The sequence below is a fragment of the Lepus europaeus genome, chromosome 1 (assembly GCF_033115175.1).
Source record: "Lepus europaeus isolate LE1 chromosome 1, mLepTim1.pri, whole genome shotgun sequence".
In the NCBI taxonomy this organism is placed as follows: Eukaryota; Metazoa; Chordata; class Mammalia; order Lagomorpha; family Leporidae; genus Lepus; species Lepus europaeus.
The window spans coordinates 140713275-140734891 of record NC_084827.1 but is presented as its reverse complement, the minus strand read 5'-3'; the positions used below and the strand labels follow the sequence as shown (position 1 = coordinate 140734891).

The 21617-nt window shown below is 42.1% G+C and overlaps 1 protein-coding gene across 8 annotated transcripts in view; it reads left to right on the top strand.

Annotated features, from left to right (window-relative positions):
- The window catches only part of ANKRD44 (ankyrin repeat domain 44), a 360603-nt gene that overhangs the window by 228303 nt on the left and 110683 nt on the right, over nt 1-21617 (top strand). For all 8 annotated transcript variants that reach the window (XR_009865792.1, XM_062189505.1, XM_062189491.1 and 5 more), the window contains exons 9-10: nt 3735-3813; nt 15371-15485. Coding sequence is in view for 7 of the 8 variants with exons in the window: in XM_062189505.1 (XP_062045489.1) it covers nt 3735-3813; nt 15371-15485 (194 nt within the window). In the remaining variant the exon portion in view is untranslated. The remainder of the gene's footprint in view (nt 1-3734; nt 3814-15370; nt 15486-21617) is intronic.

Sequence of the window (21617 nt, the reverse complement as noted above, 5' to 3'; positions counted from 1 at the left end):
TGGGATGACTTGTGTGGAGGTGGAGGGTGAAAACTGGAATAGGCAAGAGTACGCTGTGAAGGGGACACTACCCTTGGGACTTTGGAGAGAAAGTGAAGAAAGGAAGGGAATGAATGGCAACTTAATCATCTCTAGGGTTTAGCACCATTAAAAAAGAAAGAAAGAAAGAAAGAAAAAACCCTGTGTTTGGTTTTTTCAAACCAGCATTTTAGGTGGCTCTTCTGTCGGGTTAGAAACCTCACGGGGCTTCTGGCTGTTTCGTCTCCCTCACTGGCCTTAGTGTTCTCCCTCCAACGGGCCACTGCCTGACTAGGGGGTCACAGTATCACAGGGAAGAAGGCATGAGCAATGGAAGAAAAGAATCAATGGACTGTGAGGAGAATGGTGATCAAGAAGTGGAAACATTCATTTTGTTCAAAGGTTAATTTCCCTGGGACAACGTTGAGTTCCACCCCAAAAGAGTACTAATATTTATCATAGAATATTCATAATTATCATTAATTTTCCTTTATGATAGGAATCAGTAGAAGAGCTTCTTGCTTAATTAAATTAGTCTTCAAAATCTGAAAACCCCGCATCTGATGGGAAAAGGTGTCTATAACATTGGAAGGACACTAGAACTGGAGAAGCAAATTTTATAGCACCTTGAGGAAATGGAAGAGTTGATCGTATTCTCTCTTATGAGGATGTGAGGAATCTTTCATCCTTGTCTGAAATTCCAGGAACAGCAGTGACAGCCAAGTCCCCCTGCGGGGAAACATTTCCCAGGCAGATAATGAAGCTCAGTAGGAGCCCTGGTCACACCGAGTATCCTGAGACCTGAGACGTTACTTTTAAGGACTAAAAAGTCTTTTTGTCTTTTCTACCTTTCTTCGGTTTAAATTCCCCTTTGAGATAATGACCTCCCTTTACCCCCATACCATATAAACACCCTCCCCCCGCCCCCAGTGGTTGCCACGTGCTCAATATTTTGTATCCCTGACTTGCTCACTTCTGCCACCTGTATCCCTCTGTGGGGGAAAAAAAATCACCTGTAGGCTGCATTGGATGCTAAATGAACCCAAGCCAAATGTATCTGAATCAAGTGTCACCTTTGCAATTTACCTAACTTTGATGATCTCTATTTATTTGTCCCTTTACCAGAGGCACAAGCACTACCAGGGAGAAGAAAGGTGTAGTGTTTGCTATCCCTGGAAAGGGAATGGCTTTTCAAAATATGCACTGTGGAAACAGTTACTTCTGCTGTGGCTCTCTGCGTGAAATTTAGGTAGCTCCCACCAAACTAGTACTCCTTGCTAAAGCCCTTGAACTCTTTTTCAGGCATCGAAAAGTACTTAGCAAATATTTATGAAGCTATTTTCTAAATACCAAAGTATTTATAGTTTTATTTAAATATTTAATTTAATGATAATTACTTACATTCTTATATGAAATTTAAGAAAAATATTGGAGCAAAATTTAAAGAAATAGCACCACCTAGGGACAAATTAATGTCAACTCTGTCATTTCTGTCCTCTCTCCTTATTCTTGGACTGTCATTACTGTTGGAAGGGTGTGTTTTAAACTCCTACTGCAAACTAGTTGTTCAGCATTTTGAACTCTCTGTAGTTCTGACTGCCAAGACAAAACTCCAGAATTAAGCAACTTTCAGGCTCTCTCCTCCAGTGTATATCTTGTAGTCAGTGATAGTACCATTTCCTCATTTTCGTTGCTTCTCCTTTTCCTCCTTCCAGTAAAGCTTCAAGTTTACTTCCATCCTTCTTTCTCAATCTTTTCTGATTCAGGTTATACCATATAAGATGGAGAAATAATCGTACTTCTTTTTATCTACCTATTTATCTGCGAACAGCAGTTGCTGTTTTGAGTAACTCTTCCTGTGGCAAAGACTGTAATCCCTTTTCTCCTTTAAGGAGGAAACTTTCAGGACATAATAAAATGTCTTCCGGTGGCAGGTGTTTTGGCACAGTGGGTTGAGCCGCTGCTGGGGATGTCCTCGACCCGTGTGGAGTGCCAGTTTGAGTCCTGGATCCTCTGCTTCTGATGCAGCTTCCTGCTAATGCGCCCTGAGAGGCACCAGGTGATGGCTCAACTGCTTGGGCCCCTGCCACCTGTGTGGGAGACCTGGCTAGAGTTTCATGTTCCTGGCTTTGATCTGGTCCAGTTCTGGCTCTATCAGGCATTTGGGGAGCAAACTAGTGGATAGGAGGTCTCTCTTCTCTGCCTCTCACTCTCTCTGTCTTTCGAGTAGATGAAAGTATATAAACAGATGTTTAAAAATTCTTCTGTTAAAACTCTGTGCTTTTATAAGCTACCTCAGCATATCCTAAACCAGTGGCTCTTAAACTTTAGCGTGCTGTACAAGTTAGAAAAGGGGATGGCCTCCTTATCCCAATTCCAATTCAGTAAGTCTGGCTTGGGAATTAATTCATAATTATAAGCAGAACTCTGCATAATTCAAAAATAGGAAGTCTTTGATCTACACTAAGAAATATTCTTAAATGATATTGTTTTCCAATGTGGAGTTTTTAAAACAGTCATTTAAAATTCTTTTTTTTTTTACTTATGGCAGAGAGAGAAGAGAGAGGGAAAAGGCTCCTATACACTGGTTTACTCCTCAAATGCCTGCAACAGCCAGGGCTGGCCTGGGATGGAATTGGGAGCTGGAACTCAATCCAGGTCTCCCACATGGGTGGCAGGAACCCAACTGCTTGTGCCATCACTTACTCCCCACTAATACCTGCCTTGTCTGGAAGCTGGAATCAGATGTCACTCCAGTATGGGATGTGGGCATCATAACCAGCCTGTTAACTGTTAGACTAAACACCTGCCCCAAGAATCATTTTATAACACAGGTGTTTAGGTTTCATCACAAAAATGAGCATGCATTTTTGAAGCCTCATATTTTAACCTCAGACTTAGAGAAATGTTTCTTCTGAGCTTCATAAAAATAATGGTGTCACATGGATTTTGTAAGGTAATACTTGAACAAAAATATACTCTTTTAAGAAATACTTTTGGTCTAAAATTATAGTGATATTTTATTTAAATGACTATTTCTTAATAAAATATCCAAGACTTTGGTATTTGGCATAGTGATGATCAGTAGAGATATACTATACATTTTCCATGTTTTGGCTTAATTTTTGTCAGAACATTCCATAATTTATATCATGAATAATGAGAGATATGGAAATTCACACATTTCCAGATGATTTTTCAAATGTCAGCTTGATTTCTGATCTTTGATGAGTTAAGTAACACGAGATTCTCCTTTGGAAGAATCAGGATTGCTTTTCTGCTGAACTGGAGTGTGGGTAATAGTGGACGGTACAAGTCAGTTTTGATAATCACAGTGACTTACAGGAGTTTGGTCAACTTCAGGCCACACAGAACTGTGCTGGTGAACACATCCTTTGTCTTTTCTCTGTTACTTACACAAAAATGGGGAAAAAGCATATTGAAGGAAACCTGCTTCCTCAATAGGACCCAGGAGGGAAAGAAATGTTTTGGATGACTGTATCTTTAAGCTTCTTTAAAATGTGGTTATCATGCAGTAACCTGAGACATCATATGCATTTTATTTTTTCCCTTCAATATTATCTTTGCCTTTGTAATTGCTGATCACTCTTTAAAGAAAATAAAATTGATGTGTTCAGGGCATTGTCAGCAGTGTCCCCAGGGACATTTGAGGTTCATGAGCACCTGCACTATTTCACCCTCCCTCCTTTTTTCAGAGTAAAGATGGCAAAAGTCCATTGCACATGACAGCTGTCCACGGAAGATTCACACGGTCACAGACCCTCATTCAGAATGGTAAGAGAGATGCTTCTGTAATTTCATTATTTAAAATTTCTTGATCTGAGTTTGGCTATCAGTCATTGAAAGTAAGAGTTGATGCCTGTTTTGGAGTTCTTATGAGCACAGGTTTTTTTTGTTTTTGTTTTTTTTCTTTGACAGATAGAGTTAGTGAGAGAGAGAGACAGAGAGAAAGGTCTTCCTTCTGTTGGTTCACCCTCCAAATGGCCGCTATGGCCGGTGCTATGCCGATCTGAAGCCAGGAGCCAGGTGCTTCTTTCTGGTCTCCCATGAGCACTTGGGCCATCCTCCACTGCCCTCCCAGGCCACAGCAGAGAGCTGGACTGGAAGAGAAGCAACCTGGACTAGAACCCAGCGCCCATAGGGGATGCTGGCGCTGCAGGCGGAGGATTAACCAAGTGAGCCATGGCGCCAGCCCCATAAGCATGGTTTTACACAATCCTTTGACACACTCTGCTGAAAGCTCCTTATCAGATACATCATAAACCTCTGACTTAGCAATGAGAACATAGAACGACAGTTTTGTAATCAGTTCCCAGTCAGGCAACGCATATGTGAGCTTTGAAATGTGAAATGGTGTGTTTGTGTCAACATCTTATGCTTTTCCCTATGAAGCTAATAAAAATAAGTAGCATACATTTTCTAGCAGTGAATTTATTTTTAGATTTTAGAGTTCATTGTAGTTTGCTAAGTTAAAACTCATTAAGCTACTTGGGCAAATGTAAGAAAACTGAGGTGACTCAGAGGAAAAGCAGATAAGTATTTGATATATAGGATAATAAAATCACAGCCTTGACAGAGACCTTGGAAAGTCACGTAATGGAGTACTTTTCCAGGCCCACAACAAAGGTGTACTTGAACTCTTGAGTCGTCTGAAGGCCAAGTACTGGGGAGTGTCCCGCACTTCATGGTTCTCTGTAAATGAGTCCTGGATAGAATCTGAGCAATTTGACTTTGACAACTCCTGTTAGCTTAGCAAATATTAGAGACAATTGAAAAAAAAAAAAAAAAGACTTAGTCTAGATCTTATGTTGGCATTCCAGGTCAATTCACAAACTATCTTTAGTTGGCCCACATTTCTGCTTCTCAAATTTCTTAGTCCATTTTATTGACCCTATATTTTTCTCATCTGCAAGAATTTTGGATGATGTACAGTTGGATTGCTAGTGGCACTGAGTTTATGTCTGTTGGTACCTGTGCCATAAAATCAAAAGATTATCTGACATTTGGATGGAAGACCAGGCAGTGAAATTATGCTTAGGAAGCAAAATACTTGTGGCAAAGCAAAAAAATTTATCGGCATTTCAATGAAGCTGTAAAGAAAAATAAATCCTAAAAAATGTCCAATGATTACCAAGGTAGGTAAAAATGGGAATTAATTGTACAACACATATTATTTTTAATTTGAAATAATGCCATGCCTTTGATAAAATTTTATGGAAAGAGGGCACTTCCATTGTTTTGTTTTGCTGGATGTCCCACCTTCTTTAAAGACAAACAAAACTTTTAAAAGAAGTTTATTGTGAATTTAAGCAATGGACCCTAGCAACATGACATAAAATAGCTTTGTCCCTTGTTAAAGTAGCCTCAGGTACCAGATCAAGATTGGAAGGAGAACTGTTTTTCACCTTGTGTAAGTACTGCCTTCCCACAGGTCCATCCCTATGTGCTAGGCTGTGCTGTCCCTCTCCTTTGCATCAAGGCTATGACTCATATCCCCTCTGTCACACAGGAGTGTTTACCCCAGTCCCTGGGGCCTATTGGCTGCTTTGACCCTTCCAAGAGCCGTGCTGTGGGTGTAAAGATTCCTGTGCCCTCTGTAGACATTCTCGGTAGAGTTTTGAGTTGAGGCAAGATGTGAGAGAGACGTTGTCTCATCTCTGTAATTGCTAGCTCTTTGTCTCGGAGGCTGCCTCACTCTGGGCTGCCCTGGCATCTTGCTTATGGTTTGAGTGGGGTCCAAAGGCATGAATTGCTGAGGATATATTGGCTGTAATAGATATCCCACTCATGCGCAATGATAAAGCTTACCTTGGTTGAGTGTTCACCCGGTGTAGGCACTTGGCTAAGCTCCCATATAAATCCTTCCAGCCGTCCTATGAGAAAGAAGTAGCAGTATGGCTCTATTTCAGATATGGAGAAACCGAGGCAGAGTGGTTGGCATTTGTGTTGGGATACGTGTCCAGTAGGTTGAGAACAGGAATCAGAACATAAGCAGTCCAGCATGAGAGTCTGAATCCCCAACCACTGCCTGCAAATGTGTTCTCTGGAAGAACCATGAAACTTAAATTTCTTTAAAAAATAAATTGAACTCTGTTTACTTTAAGAGGCACTTATATCTGTGATAGTGTTCTCCCAGCAAAACGATGATTTGGCATTCTCTTCGCTCAAGTCACGATTCTTTGTATTCATTACAAGTTCTTTCATCTGACATTTGAGAAAATGCCCTTGGGGAGAAGAATCGGCACATCTTTTTGCTCTTGTTTGTTGACTTCCTTCTGGGACGACTCCTGGGCTGCCGAGTCTCCCTCTCCAGGGGCTCATACCCAGCGTGGGTCACAGCACAGCTGGCCCCTCTCTCCTGCAGAAACTGGAACAGCAGCACATGTGGGATTGCAGCGGAAGTGCCCTACTGAGGAACACTCTGCTGTCTTGTTTTGCTAAGTCACTCTGCTGTTGGCACTTTGGGTAGCTTTGCTCTGACTCCAGTCAGGGCTGTTAGTTCTTCATAACAACATTGCTTCTCCAGAATCATTAGCTTTGGCAAGACAGTCGTTGGGGGGAAAATAGACAATGGTTCAAAGCAAAGTCTGCCTTGGCTGTCAAATCATGTTGTTCGTGGGCTAAAGTTGCATTCTCATTTCGGAGAGGGAAAGGAACTGAATGAAGGAGCAATCTGGGATCAGGAGGCGTTTGATCCAGCCATCTGTGCTAAGCAGCTGCCTCAGCTCACAAAAGCTGAAAAATGATGTCTGCACAGAAGCTTTCAACATAGAGAATCTGAGAAGGAAGCCGCAAGTGCTGGGCGGGGTGACTCACTGTAAGAGTGTTGGCTCGTGATCCTTCCGAGGGGCCTTAATAAGACGACTGTTCTGTATATCAGACAACTGGTTTCAGGTGAATACTGAGATAGTCCTGATTAATTATCCCTTTGGAAGGCTCCGCGTGATTCTAAACTCACAAATATGTGTTTTCCTCACTAATCATCAGTGACCAATTATCAACATTTAAGTCGCAATATTTAGATGAACATCTAGAGGTCTCATTTGAATAGAAAACATATTTCTAAAAATGATGATGCTTTCTTGAAATTTAGTTTAAATAAGAGCAAAAGTGTATGGACGATAATTATCTATATTTTTACATTTTTAAAATGACCTATAAAATGGTGACTACAACAATAAGAAACCAGCAGCTTGAGTCTTCTGTTCTACTCTCCCCAATATTTTTCTGTTCTCTGCTTTCTCTACCCAAGTTTTGTCATATTTGAGGCTGCTAAACCTGGAGGCCCTAATGCTTCCTAAGGAAGATTTGATGGTTCTTGGCTAGGAAGGTGGTGGAAGGATGTGGTGCTTGTCGAGAGGCAAGGCTTCTTCCCTGGCTGTGTTCCGAGGTTAGACCTTTCAGGCAGATGGCTGTGAGCCCTGAGATGGACATTTGCACCCTGGAATTCTCTGAGGTATCTATCCATGGAGACCAGGTGGCTGCCTGTCCCCAGAGCTACCATCAAGTCATAAAAATTGGTGATCTGAAATTGATCTAATTGGATGCTTCTGAATTCAGATCATAATGAAACATCTCTTCAGTTTCTAGAAGAGGACGGTAACTAACTTCATTTTTGTTATTTTTCCTGATTATAAAATTAGTACATATTCACTCTAAGCTAAAATTAAATCATGAAGGCAGTCTCTCACAATCATCAGTAATGGGTCTTCCCAAGAATTTTTATGGTAGTTGGGTGAAACTTCTAGATTTTTCTATGCACTTAAGCATGTATATGTAGGCCGGCGCCATGACTCAATAGGCTAATCCTCCGCCTTGTGGCGCCGGCACACCAGGTTCTAGTCCCGGTCGGGGCACCGGATTCTGTCCCAGTTGTCCCTCTTCCAGGCCAGCTCTCTGCTGTGGCCCAGGAGTGCAGTGGAGGATGGCCCAAGTGCTTGGGCCCTGCACCCGCATGGGAGACCAGGAGAAGCACCTGGCTCCTGGCTTTGGATCAGCGCGATGCGCCAGCCGCGGCGGCCATTGGAGGGTGAACCAACGGCAAAGGAAGACCTTTCTCTCTGTCTCTCTCTCACTGTCCACTCTGCCTGTCAAAAAAAAAAAATATTTGAGGGAAGTTTTTTTTTTTTTAAGATTTATTTATTTATTTGAAAGGCAGAGTTACAGAGAGGCAGAGGCAGAGAGAGAGAGAGAGAGAGAACCATTCGCTGATTCACTTCCCAGATGGTTGCAACGGTTGGAGCCAGGCCAATCCAAAGCCAGGAGCCAGGAGCTTCTTCCAGGTCTCCCACGTGGGTGCAGAGGCCCAAGCACTTGAGCCATCTTCTACTGCTTTCCCAGGCCATAACAGAGAGCTGGATCAACAGTGGAGCAGCTGGGACTCAAAACAGTGCCCATATGAGGTACCGGCACTGCAGGCTGCGGCTTTACCTGCTGTGCCACAGTGCTGGCCCCTGAAGATTGGTTTTTGTATGCAAGCTGCCATTTATATTTCTCTGTGACAAAGTCAAAAAGAGATTACCTTTCTGTAAATAGCTATTAAGCTGAAAACCCCCAGGGGTGCAAATTTTTGGTGGCAAATTGATTTTTAAGTTAGACTTCACACATATAACTGTTGGTTTGAAGCGTCTGAGATCCTGTGTGTGCTGGTTGCAGTTTTTGAAACATGTGCTTCCCCTCTGAAGCCCACAACTTTTTTGGTCATCATTTTCCTTGGTAGCAAAGATTCTAATTCATGAATTGTGTTTTTTATCAATATGCCTTCCTATAAAAATGTGGCTTGTTGAAAATTTTAGGGAGGTGTCGGTCATATGACAAATGTTAGGATGAAAGACCATACAGATATCATTATGAGGATTTTATAATGGGCTTATTCCAAGGAACAGTGTCTGGCCCTGGAAATGAGTGCTCTTTCTCCAGATCTGAGAAGACAGTCAGTGGTTTCTTTTTGGTGCAGTGCTGGAACTCTACAGCTGGTGAGAATGCAAATGGGCACAGCCTTTCTCAGAACCCTTTGCCAGGGTGTATCAAGGCCTTACAGTGCTCATGCTGATCCAGGAGTTCCGTTTCTAAAAATGTTGCTGAAGGAAATAATTTAAAATGTTAGATTATTTTTAGGCCTTTGCAGTTTTAGTAAGGAAAAATTAATGACATGTGAAACGTTTGTGATGTAACATTGAGAAAGCAGGATGCAAACTCTTTCTATCATATGATCTCAATCAGGGAAAATCGTATCCACTTGAACATGCATACACACAGGCACACACTCACCTGTCCATACTCACCCAACTGGAAGAGAATATTCCAGAAAATTAATAATATCTTGGATAATCAGTGAATTTATGGACAGCTTGTTTCTTCCTTGTATTTTATCGCATCTTCTAAATTTTCTATAATGAGAAAATTAGTTTCTAAGTTAGAAATGTTATTTAGTGTTCCATTCATTAGCTTAGCTGGTAGAGCAAAGGACTGTGGTACCTTCCAGAAAAGTTATTTAAAACACATGTATCCGGGCCGGCACTGTGGTGCAGTAGGTTAATGCCCTGGCCTTGCAGTGCTGGTATCCCATATGGGCACCTGTTCGAGTCTCCTGCTGTTCCACTTTAAATTCAGCTTCCTGCTAATGTGCCTGGGAAAGCAGCTGAATGGCCCAAGTCCTTGGGTCCCTGTACCTACATAGGAGACTCGGAAGAAGCTCCTGGCTCCTGGCTTTGGATTGGCTCAACTCTGGCCATTGTGGCCATTTGGGGAGTAAACCAGCAGATGGAAGACCTCTCTCTCTGTCTCTATATCTCTCTATAACTCTGCCTTTCAAATAAATAAAATAAATCTTTAAAACAGATGTATCATATATTTCTAGATTGACTAAAGCTATTAATGTAATCTTTTTTAAGGATTTTATATTTCTTATTTTGGCATATTAATGTACTTTACATAGATGCACTGAACATTATAGTATTTAGTCTGTCTTATAGTGGTATATTTTAGTTTAAATATACCTTGCTTTAGCTGAACTTAGTTGAGAATAAGGTAAAAATCTGAAATAAATTTGTAGACTTTTATAAAATATAATTTTCTAATAAGATGTACTCTCTAATACATATTATCTAAAAGCATGATTGAATAATTTGCTAACGTACAGCTTCCCAAAAGGATAGAGAGTTTTGTTTCTGAGTAGGATAACAAGTAAAAGGAATCCCAGAATAACTTATTCTGTGCCCAATATGCCACGTTTCCTAGAGTGTGTTTGTCTAGTACGAGTACGTGTGTGTATTTTTTTCCTCTTTGCTGTGCTTCCCTCTCTCTCTCTCTTTTTTTTTTTTTTTTTTGAAAGTCAGAGTTACCCACAGAGAGAGGAGAGGCAGAGAGAGAGAGAGAGGAGAGAGACAAAGAGAGAGAGGTCTTCCATCCATTGGTTCACTCCCTAGATGGCCGAAACAGCCAGCACTAGGCCAGGCCAAAGCCAGGAACTAGGGACTTCATCAGGGTCTCCCATGTGGGTGGCAGGGGCCCAAGCACTTGGATCATCTTCTGCTGCTTTTCCCAGGTGCATTAGCAGGGAGTTGGATCAGAAGTGGAGCAGCTAGGACTGGAACCAGCACCCTTGTGGGATGCTGGTGCAGCAGGTATTGGCTTTGCCAGCCTGTCCCAAGCCCTTCTTTTTTATTTTATTTTATTTTTTACGATTTACTTATTTATTTGAAAGAACCACAGAGAGTGGGAGGGAGAGAGGGAGGGAGGGAGAGAGAGAGAGAGAGAATATCTTTCATCCTCTGGTTCACTCCCCAGATGGCTGCAATGGCCAGGACTGGGACAGGGCAAAACCAGGAGCCTGGAGCTTCTTTCAGTTCTCCTACATGGGTGCAGGGGCTCAAGCACTTGGACCATCCTCTGCTGCTTTCCCAGGTGCATTAGCAGGGAGCTGGATAGTAAGTGGAGCAGCTAGGACTGGAATCAGCACCCTTGTGGGATGCTGGCACTGCAGGTGGAGGCTTTACCCGCTACGCCACAACAGCAGCCCCTGCGCTTCCTTTTTAAATTGAGATGTTATTTATATATCATAAAAGTCAGCATTTGAAGGTGTACAGCTTAGAGGATTTTAACACTTACACAGGGTTGTACAACTGTTACCACTACCTGCTTCCAGAATATTTCATCCCCAAAAGAAACCTCAGATCCCTTTGTAGTCACTGCCTGTTCCGACCTCCCAGCACTGGCAACCACGAGTTTACTTTCTGTCTCTACAGTTTCCTCAGACCATTTATTTGAATTTTTATTTGTTTCAAGTATTTAGGGAACATGTATTTAGTCAGTCAACTAGCACACAATAAAGTCAGCCTCAAATGGGTGGCCAGCATTGTGGTGCAGCTGGTTAAGCCTCAGCTTAGGATGCTGGGATCCCATATGGGCACCAGTTTGAGTCCCAGCTGCTCTGCTTCTGAGCCAGCTCCCTGCTAATGCACCTGGGAAGCAGGAAAAGGTGGCCCAAGTGCTCGGGCCCCTGTCATCTCATGTGGGAGACCAGGATGGAGGTCCTGACCCCTGGCTTTTGCCTGGCCCATTTTGGCCATTGTGGGAAGATATGTCTCTCCCTCTCTGTCACTCTGCCTTTCAAATACATGAATCTTTAAAAGTAAAGTAAAATAAACCTCGAATGAACCAGATGTCTACATCTTAAAAATGAAACCTTTCCAGTATGGGAAACATGAGTCAATTACTTTGTTACCTGTTTGCAAGATAAAACAGTATCAATAAAATCACAAAGCAAAAACTTAGGAGAAAATACTTGTACCATGTTATTACTAATAATGGATAATTCTCCAAATATTTTAAGAACCATTAAAAACGAAGGCATAGGGGCCAGTGCTGTGGTGCAGCAGGTTAGGCCACGGTCTGCAGTGTCAGCATCCTATATGGGTGCTGGTTGAAGTCCCAGCTGCTGTGCTTCTGATCCAGCTGCTTGCTAATGTGCCTGGAAAATCAACAGAGGATGGCCCAAGTGCATGGGCCCCTGCACCCAAGAGGAAGACTCAGAAGAGGCTCTTGGCTCTTGGCTTCGGCCTAGCCCAGCTCTGACCATTGCAGTCATTCATTTGGGGAGTGAACCAGTAGATGGAAGATCCCGCTCCATCTCTTTCTTCTTCCCTCCCTCCATCTCTCTCTCTCTCTCTCTAAATATGCTTTTCAAATAAACCTTTAAAAAAAAAAAAGACCACACACACACACACACACACATGAAAAATTAACAAAAGCCATGAAAAATAGCTCACAGAGAAAGATAAACAAATGGCCCTTCAATATATGAAAAGAGGCTCAACCTCCTTCATAGTAGGAGAAATGTGAATGAAAATGGCCCTGAGATAGCAGTTCTCCCCCTTCAGAGGGCAGGGAAGCAAAAGCCTGGCAGGGCCGTGGGGGAAAGACACTGCCGTTCAGTGCTGGCCAGAGTGGGGAATTGCACAGTGTTCAACAAGGGACATGTGGCACAATCTCCCAGAACTACGCATCCAATTACCCTGTGACCTAATCCAGCTGGCAAATGTGAAATAACATACGCGTGAGGTGGTCACTGCTACTTTCCTACTGGTGATGAGATGTTATTTATACCCTAAATGTTCATTCACAGGAGACAGGTGTATGCCAGAAGATAATAAAACAGTGCAGAAATTTTCAAGATATGATCTCCAGGAGGGAGTTCCAGAATGTATTGTTACGTGAGGAAAAAAACATTTTTAAACTAGCAACATAAGCTAAAACTTATGAAGATGATTACTATAGATGTGGGTGAGGAGGAAGTGGAAAGGATAGGAATGAGGGTGAAAAGCTTTTAAAAAATTACTTTTGGGAGCCGCGGCACTGTGGTGTAGTGGGTAAAGCCACTATCTGCAATCCCGGCATCCCATATGGGTTCCGGTTCAAGTCCATGCTGCTCCACTTCCAATCCAGCTCTCTGCTGTGGCCTGGGAAAGCAGTGGAAGATGGCCCAAGTCCTTGAGCCCCTGCACCCGCATGGGAGACCTGGAGGAAGCTCCTGGCTCCTGGCTTTGGATTGGTGTAGCTCCGGCTGTTGCGGCCAACTGGGGAGTGAACCAACAGATGGAAGACCTCTCTCTCTCTCTCTCTGCCACTCTGTAACTCTGCCTTCAAATAAATAAATAAATCTTTAAAAAAATGACTTTTGAGGGCCGGCGCTGCGGCTCACTAGGCTAACCCTCCGCCTGCAGTGCTGGCACCCCCGGTTCTAGTCCCAGTTGGGGCACCAGATTCTGTCCCAGTTGCTTCTCTTCCAGTCCAGCTCTCTGCTGTGGCCTGGGAGTGCAGTGGAGGATGGCCCATGTCCTTGGGCCCTGCACCCCATGGGAGACCAGGAGAAGCACCTGGCTCCTGGCTTCGGATCAGCACGGCATGCTGGCCGCAACACGCCGGCCGTGGCAGCCACTTGGGGGGTTAACCAACAGAAAAAGGAAGACTTTTCTACTACCTATCAGATTGATAATATGGAGGACCTTCAAAAAGTTCATAGAAATGCATATTATAAACTATGCATGGATTTTTTTCATACTGAAATGGTATCTTTTCATAACAGTTTTCCCACAATTTTTTAAAAGGTATTCTTATGAAAGCACACAAAATAAAGGATTTGTGTCACTTTTGAAAAAGTACCCCCAGAATATGCTAACATTGTTACTGTAAAGTTTGTTGGGAAACAGAATACTCACACCCTCTCAGAGAGTCACCGCATAAATTGTTCGTTAATTATCAAGAGGAGAAGACACTTTTGCATGAGAATATGATGACAGGCATTGCTTTAATCAAATAATCAGACTTTGTTTCAATGTATTTGGAAGAAGCACAGATTTTCTATCAGCTGGTTCATTCCTCAGACACCTGCAACAGCCAGGTCTGAGCCAGGCCTACTCCAGGAGTCCAGAACTCCATTCAGGTCACCTACGTGGGAAGGTGGCAGATACGCAAGTACTTGAGCCACCATCTGCTGCCACCAGGGATACACAGATCTTTTTTTCCCCTTTGGTAGTGGTAAAGACACATAAGATTTATAATTTTGATCATTTTAAGTATATAGTTCAGTGGTAGTAAGTACATTCATGTTATTCTACAAACGTAACTACTCTCCATGGCCAGAAATTTTCCATGTTCCCAATCTGAAACTCTGTACCCATTGTAAGAAATCAAACTTGCATCATTCAGTAATGCAGAAAGTCAACCCATTAGTGCTCTAAGGTAATGCAGTGGAAAGTACACCTGAGGTCTGGGGTGCTCTTCTCAAAATGTTTAGACTGAACCTAATAATGCAGAAGCTATCAGACAACTCCAGAATGCAGGGTATGCTATAGAACTTCTGGATTGGCATCAATCTTTGAGAGACCTAGGAAAATAAGTAACAGAAGGGAGCTTGTTTTAGATGATGGAATCTAAAAAGATAGGACAACCAAATGAGATCAGATTATTTGATGGGATCACAGATTTTCAAAAGATAAAGTGCATTTTGGGGACAACTGGAAAAACTGAAATGTGAACTGTATATGACATAAGATTGTTACATCAGTGTTCAGTCTGTTGGGTATGTTGATAGGATTGTGATTATGAGAATGTTTTTGTTATTAGGAGAAACAAACTTAGGGGAAAAATGTGATGTCTAACGTATTTTTACATAGCTCTTCAGATTAATGAATAAACAAACCAAGTACGCTTATAAAGCACATGCCCAGAGGAGAGAAAGAAAGAAAAACTTAGGGAAAAAGAAGGCAAAATAAAACAAGATGAAAATACTATATTAAAAGAACTGTGAGTGAATAATATGCTAACTTTTATAAATATAGGCATTTTCAGTTTGTAGTTCATGATGTTGCTCATTTCACTCACCGTATTTTAAGCTAGATAATCAAACTACATAAAATCTTTTCCTGAATGCTCAATTCTCTTTGGTTCTTATGCTTTAGCATGGTATTTTCATAGGTCTTTAATTCAGCATGTAAAATGAAAATTGTGCCTTTGGAATTCCATCTTGTGGAATTTGATTACATTGCTCGTACAGAGGAGGAAACTAGTCGTAGATTTTAGATCCTTAAAGAAGACAGCATACAAAGACTTTTCAAAGGCATTTCTATAGACTTTCATCTATGCAGATATACTACCACTACTTCAGATGGTGATTTGTTCCCTTAAAAAAACATGTTTGTACTTCAGAGCAGAGATGCACACTGGATTAGAAAAGAAATCAACATTTGGTCAACATGAGTTATGAGCATAGAACCCAGAATCTGAATCGTGAATCCTTTTGTGTTATCCTATATTAAAATGTCTCTTGCAGGAGGTGAAATTGACTGTGTGGATAAGGATGGCAACACTCCTCTCCATGTGGCTGCAAGATACGGTCATGAGCTTTTGATTAACACCCTAATAACCAGCGGAGCTGACACAGCCAAGTAGGTTGCTGCAAAAATACAGTGGAATAATTGCCACATGTGGGAATTCTGCCAAAGGGACTTTGCCATGTGGTAGATAGTTCCCATTTGTCCCGATTAAGGTGGCTCTGGATCATTATACAAAACACAAATTAAATTTGAAATAAATTGAGTGACCCTTAATGACATTTGCAAAGAACCAATTTTATTTTTAACTAAATCAGAAGGAGGTCTGATCTAGTGGTTTTAATTAAGGGACGAACTTTATTTCTTACTCTGTTTTATAACAGTCTTCTATTATGTCCAATGCTCAGTATTAGTTTGATAGGAAAAAAATAATTGGGCAAATTCAGGATTTATTCAGAGTGCTTGCTCAGTTTTGATGATATGCTTGTAGGGTACTATTGAGTAAATCTGCTACTACTTGAGAAAGAGAGACCTGACTTCATTTTACATTTCAGCAAAAATATATAAATCATACATATGGATCTGTCACAATGCGGGGTGCTAAGGGGGAACTTCAGAAGTAATTTACCTGGTTGATATTTTCAAGAAGCTCATAATTTTGGGGGGAAGCCCAAGGCTCCCTAAGATGAATAACCATGCAAGTATATCATCAAGTTCTTAAGAAAACAGGACTTCAGGGGTAGACTGTTTGGTGTAGACAAAATGCACCATGTAGTGTTGACAGGAAGGAGCAAGTCCAGAGGTGCCTGACGTTTTCTGAAAAGGCTTCGGGGAGCTAAGCTTTATGTGGTCTTTGGAAAATGAGAATAGAGCACAGCAGAAGGTGGCAGGCACCCCAAGCAGGAGAGAAAGCAGGAGCAAAAGAGGACAACGGTGCACCTCAGGGGAGAGCTTGGTCAGAGCAGACGGATGTGAAATCGCTGTCCTGCTCAGAGGCAGGATCTTGTGGTTGGGAGCCCAAGGTTTGGTGGGCACTCCTTGTGCTCAGCTCCAATCCAAGCTGCCTCACCTGTGGGCTGTATGACGGTGAGCCCGTGGTTCAGTCCCTCTGTTCTTTGGTTTCCTCATTTGAAAAAAGGGAGTACTAGCAGTACCTATCCGTAGACTTCTTATGAACTTAATGACTTAATTACTTGTAAAGCTTTCTGGTACATGGTAAGATCTGTAGGAGTATGAGCTATAAATATTTCTGCTAAGGTTATTAGAAAGATAATACATGTTAAAATCTCTTTGAACAGTAGCTAAAACAAAAAACTATCAATATGTGTTAACTATTGTCTTGTTACTTAACAATATGTAGTAGAACCACAGTAAAGAGGGCCTTGAATGCCTGAATAAAGAATTTAGCCTTGATTACAGATATTATGGATACCAATAACTAAACGTTTAGAAGAATCATAGGAGGGAAGCATATATTAGGAATTCTGTCTTGTCTGTCAAATATTGTACAACAGAATTGAATGTCTTGCTCTAGAATGAGCCAAAATTTAAATGGCCCAGGGAAGCTGTGCTGGAATCATGTTTTAAATCGGATTCACTGGAGATCAAGTATTCTGGGCCTAAAGTCAGTGATCTGGAACACTCTGACAGATTCCTAGTCATTTATCTTCATCAGTACAACACTGAGTGTTCCTGAGTTCCAGTGACCATTGGGCTCCCTGTCTAGTAGTTAAGGTAACAAGAGGAGATAGCTGAAGTCTTGTTAAGGATTGTTGTGATGGAGTTTGTGGACAAACCTGTCAGAACGGAGCCAGAAAAACACTGAATTTCGGGATCCTCCAGATGAGGTGACATCTCAGCAAAAGGAAATCTGGGTAGGCGTTTTCCAGGTGGACAGAATTATGGGTTAGAAAGAGAGTAAAGCAAGGAAAGACATCTCAGGAAGAGTAAACAGCACACAAGCATGTCAACGTGTTGAAAGCAGATTCTTTTTTTTTTTTTTATTAAACTTTTATTTAATGAATATAAATTTCCAAAGTATAGCTCATGGGTTACAATGGCTTCCCCCCTCCCATAGCTTCCCTCCCGCCCGCAACCCTCCCCCCTCCCGCTCCCTCTCCCCTTCCATTCATGTAAAGATTCATTTTCAATTCTCTTTGTATACAGAAGATCAGTTTAGCAGATTCTTAATGTTGGGTCATCTGATGTGGATGGGGGAGTGAAAAGAAATGAGGTGGAAAGGCAGGAGGAGCCACATTTCCAGGGACCTTAAATGTCCTGCCAAAGAATGGATTCCATTCTGAGGCATTCGGAAGCTATTAAAGGATTGTTAGTGGGTTTGGGTAGGTTGCGTCTAATGATCCTATTTGTGCGTAGAAAGATTGCTCTGATAGCCATCCAGACATGCTGGCGACTGTGCAGACTGGAAATTCCTGGCAGCCTCTTGCAAATGTCCAGGGAAGGAAAGATGAGGTCCAGGGATGAGGACGAGGCTGAGGGCTGGCAGAGGAGGGTACTGCTGACAAATAGTTGTAGCAGTTGTGTGTGTCTTCTCAGGAGAGAAAAGAATCTGCTTCGAGCCGAAAGACCTCCCTCATTGGGCTGTGTAAGTTCAAAGAAGCAGCTCAGTTTCTTGGGATGGGTCTAGCCTCAGACTCTGCAGGATTGCCCCAGGCTCTGGAGTTCCCACCCCCCTGGAGCTGCCCAAAGCCAGAGATGGTAAATGCTCAGTGTCAGCTGAGCAGAGGTAAAATATCCAGGTACAAGCCAACTTTACCTGTCTTGTGTTTCGGTGGTAGGTCCCGTGATATTGTTGTTTTTTTATTTGACAGATAGAGTTAGACAGTGAGAGAGAGAGAGAGAGAGAAAGGTCTTCCTTCTGTTGGTTCACCCCCCAAATGGCCTCTTTGGCTGGAGCCAGGTACTTCTTCCTGGCCTCTGACGCGGGTGCAGGGGCCCAAGCACTTGGGCCATCCTCCACTGCCTTCCTGGGCCACAGCAGAGAGCTGGACTGGAAGAGGAACAACTGGGACTAGAACCCGGTTCCCATATGGGATGCCGGCGCCGCAGGCAGATGATTAACCAAGTGAGCCACGACGCTGGCCCTGTGATATTTTCAGTCATATTTTGTTTTAACTCTAAATTACTTGAGGGGATTTTAGTCAAACAACTACAAATTTCAGATTTTCTTCCAGAATTGAGTCCATTTTAGGGGTAAAACATAAACTGGCCCCAACAGTTAAAAATTCCTCTCCTTATGCCCCATTTAATTCATTAAGTATAGAGTTTATTCCCTTGTAGTTGTTTTGATTTTAATTGATGCAGACACACCATGTAGCAAATATGCCTTAGAAATGGCTTTGTTGTTCCAGTAACCCTTCTTTCTGTTGGTGGTGCTGTAGCCCAGGGATCCGGATGAGACAATCATTGTTTCAGGCTTAATAAGCCACATGGGCTTTCTTTTGTCACAGCGTATCTGGGGATAAGATCTGCCACCTGCAGTGACTGTGGTTGCGTGGGTGTGTGTGTATGGGAGGAGGGAAGCCACATGAGGAGGAAATACCAGAATTAGAGAGATTAAATTTTCTAAAAGCCCTTCAGGAAATTGCTGTTCTCTGGGTTCCTTATAGGTTTAAATAGCATAACTTATTAAAAAGGATAAAATTGGACTTTTCCTTCTCTAAGTAAACACATGACATTTATTAAAATAACCCATCTTTATTAATAAACAATATGACCAAATGTTTTTAAAAATCTCCATATGACAAGCTTTGTCATTACTTTCTCATGAATTTCTTTGAATGTTATTGAGAGTTTTTGATGAGGAGGATGCTCTCTGTTATTCTTTCTGCTTCTCTGAACTTAAGTTGAGAGCACTTTGATTTTTCTTTGTTAGGTTTGTGATATTTCCTTTAGGATTTTCATCTACTTTCTACCTTACCAATTATGCACACAATTTTTTTTTTTCTGCCTCAACTGCAACAGAGTTAGAAATATTCTAGTTATGCATATAACAGGCTCTGACATTCATGCACTTGTTAAATATTTATCAAGGGCCTGTAAAATGTCACCCAGGGTGCCAGGTTCTGGGGTTGTCCAGGTCCGTGCCTGCAAGGAATTTATAACCTACTGAGGGCAAGAATTAAATAAGCAGTTACAATTCTGTATGCTAAGTGTGACATCAGAGCAATTTCTGGGTGCCATGGAGTATGATGAAACATGTCTGGGATATTGAACTCTTCCGGCAGGGCCAGGGAAGACCTAAAAGAAGCCATGGTTAACCGAGACCAAAGAGCAAGTGGCAGTTAGTTAGCTCATAGTTCTGAGAGTCATGCATCCTCGTTATAGATTTATTTTTATTATATTATTCCTTGAATATATATAAACATAGGCCCAGGTTTATAAACTTTTTATGATTTTGACAGTAACGTATCAGTACATTTTAAAAAGTACATGCAAACAGAAACCAACAACGTTTATGTAAACTGCAGTTTAACAATAGTAGCCAATGCTCATGAATGCATACCTGTGCTAGGCACTGCTCTGAAGGGTTGCATTTAACTTTCACAGCAACCCAACAGGGTAAGGACTGTGATAACCCTGTCTTACAGATGAATCGATGAGGCACAGAAAGGTCAGCTGCCTGCCTGGGACCACAGAACTAGTGAGGGGCGCAGATGAGACTTCCCACGTCTGAGCCCCAGCTCCTGAGCAGGTGGCTTGCTGCCCTCTACATAACAGATGATGTGACATTTCATATTTTGCCCAAGGTGGATCTCCATTTGCATAAGATTATGGTCCTGTCAGTGAAAGTGCTGTCTGTAGAGTTCAATGTAAAACACGAGAAAGGAGGTTCTGCATGGCTCCACAGAGAGGTAGGACAGTGGACTTGACACACAGTGCAGAGACCCTCATTCAAACTACTCCGTATTGTGTTCATACAGAGGGCTCAGTATACTGCATACTGCATCATCATTGGCCTTCTCCAGGCTCATACCTATCATTTCTCTATTAAGTCCATCTTTCTTCTTTTCCTGTTGGCCTATTCCAGTACTACACAAGCAATATTGTGAACCCGATACAAACAAGGCTACTAAAATTTGGCAGGGGCTTAAGGGGTGTAAAGGGTCATTCTGATACTCCAAAATGTACCTTTATACCAATTATTTTAGGGTATCATATCATTGAAAGACAAAGAGAGTTGAAAAATTTTCACAGAGAACACTTGAGAGCCCAAAGGTATTTCCAGTGACAGCAAGGGATGCACTGACTGAATCAAGAACTGTTTTGGGCGGCAGGGGAGAAGGATAAGAGAGGGGCAGGTGCAGAGGTGCATGTACAAAAGCCTAGGGGCAGGACAGAGCCTGGGGAGAAGTTGAGCATTGCTACAGTATACACTTATTAGGCAACGGCCAGAACTGGAAGGAGCCTTTCAAACTGCCTTACAGTATTTGAACTTGATTCAAAAGAAACCACTGAAAATGTTTGTGAGTTGCAGATAGCACGGATCTGGTCTCATGGTTGTCAGTTGTACACAAATGCCTGTAACTTAGGGGTATGTAACAAATGGCATAGACAAAAATATTTAAGAAATGGGTTTTTTAATTTGGGCTAATAATTCAGATAAGAATCATAAAAATCATTCCATTCTAAATTATAGAAATGTTTTTGTCTTTCCTATTCAGGAGGCATAACTAAACTAGTCCACGTCCCTTGGAGAGTTATGAGAAAGCTATTACTGTAAAGGACATGGGGAAATAAAGAAATGCTAGCTGATCACAACTCATTTTTGGTGTTTAAGAAATTGCGCTCCTCATTTTTTTTTTAAATATTTATTTATTTATTTATTTGAAAGTCAGAGTTACATAGAGAGAACGAGAGGCAGAGAGAGAGGTCTTCCATCTGTTGGTTCACTCCCCAGTTGGCTGCAATGGCCGGAGCTGTGCCAATCTGAAGCCAGGAGCCAGGAGTTTCTTCTGGGTCTCCCACGTGGGTGCAGGAGCCCAAGGACTTGGGCCATCTTCTACTGCTTTCCCAGGCCATAGCAGAGAGCTGGATTGGAAGAGGAGCAGCCGGGACTAGAACCGGCACCCATATGGGATGCCGGCACTGCAGGCGGTGGCTTAACCCGCTATGCCACAGTGCTGCCCCCACACTCCTGATTTTAAGGAAGCATAATCTAATTATAACATCAAAAACTCACAGATTGCTGCTTACTAAACTAATAATAATTGCAAGGCTAATAAT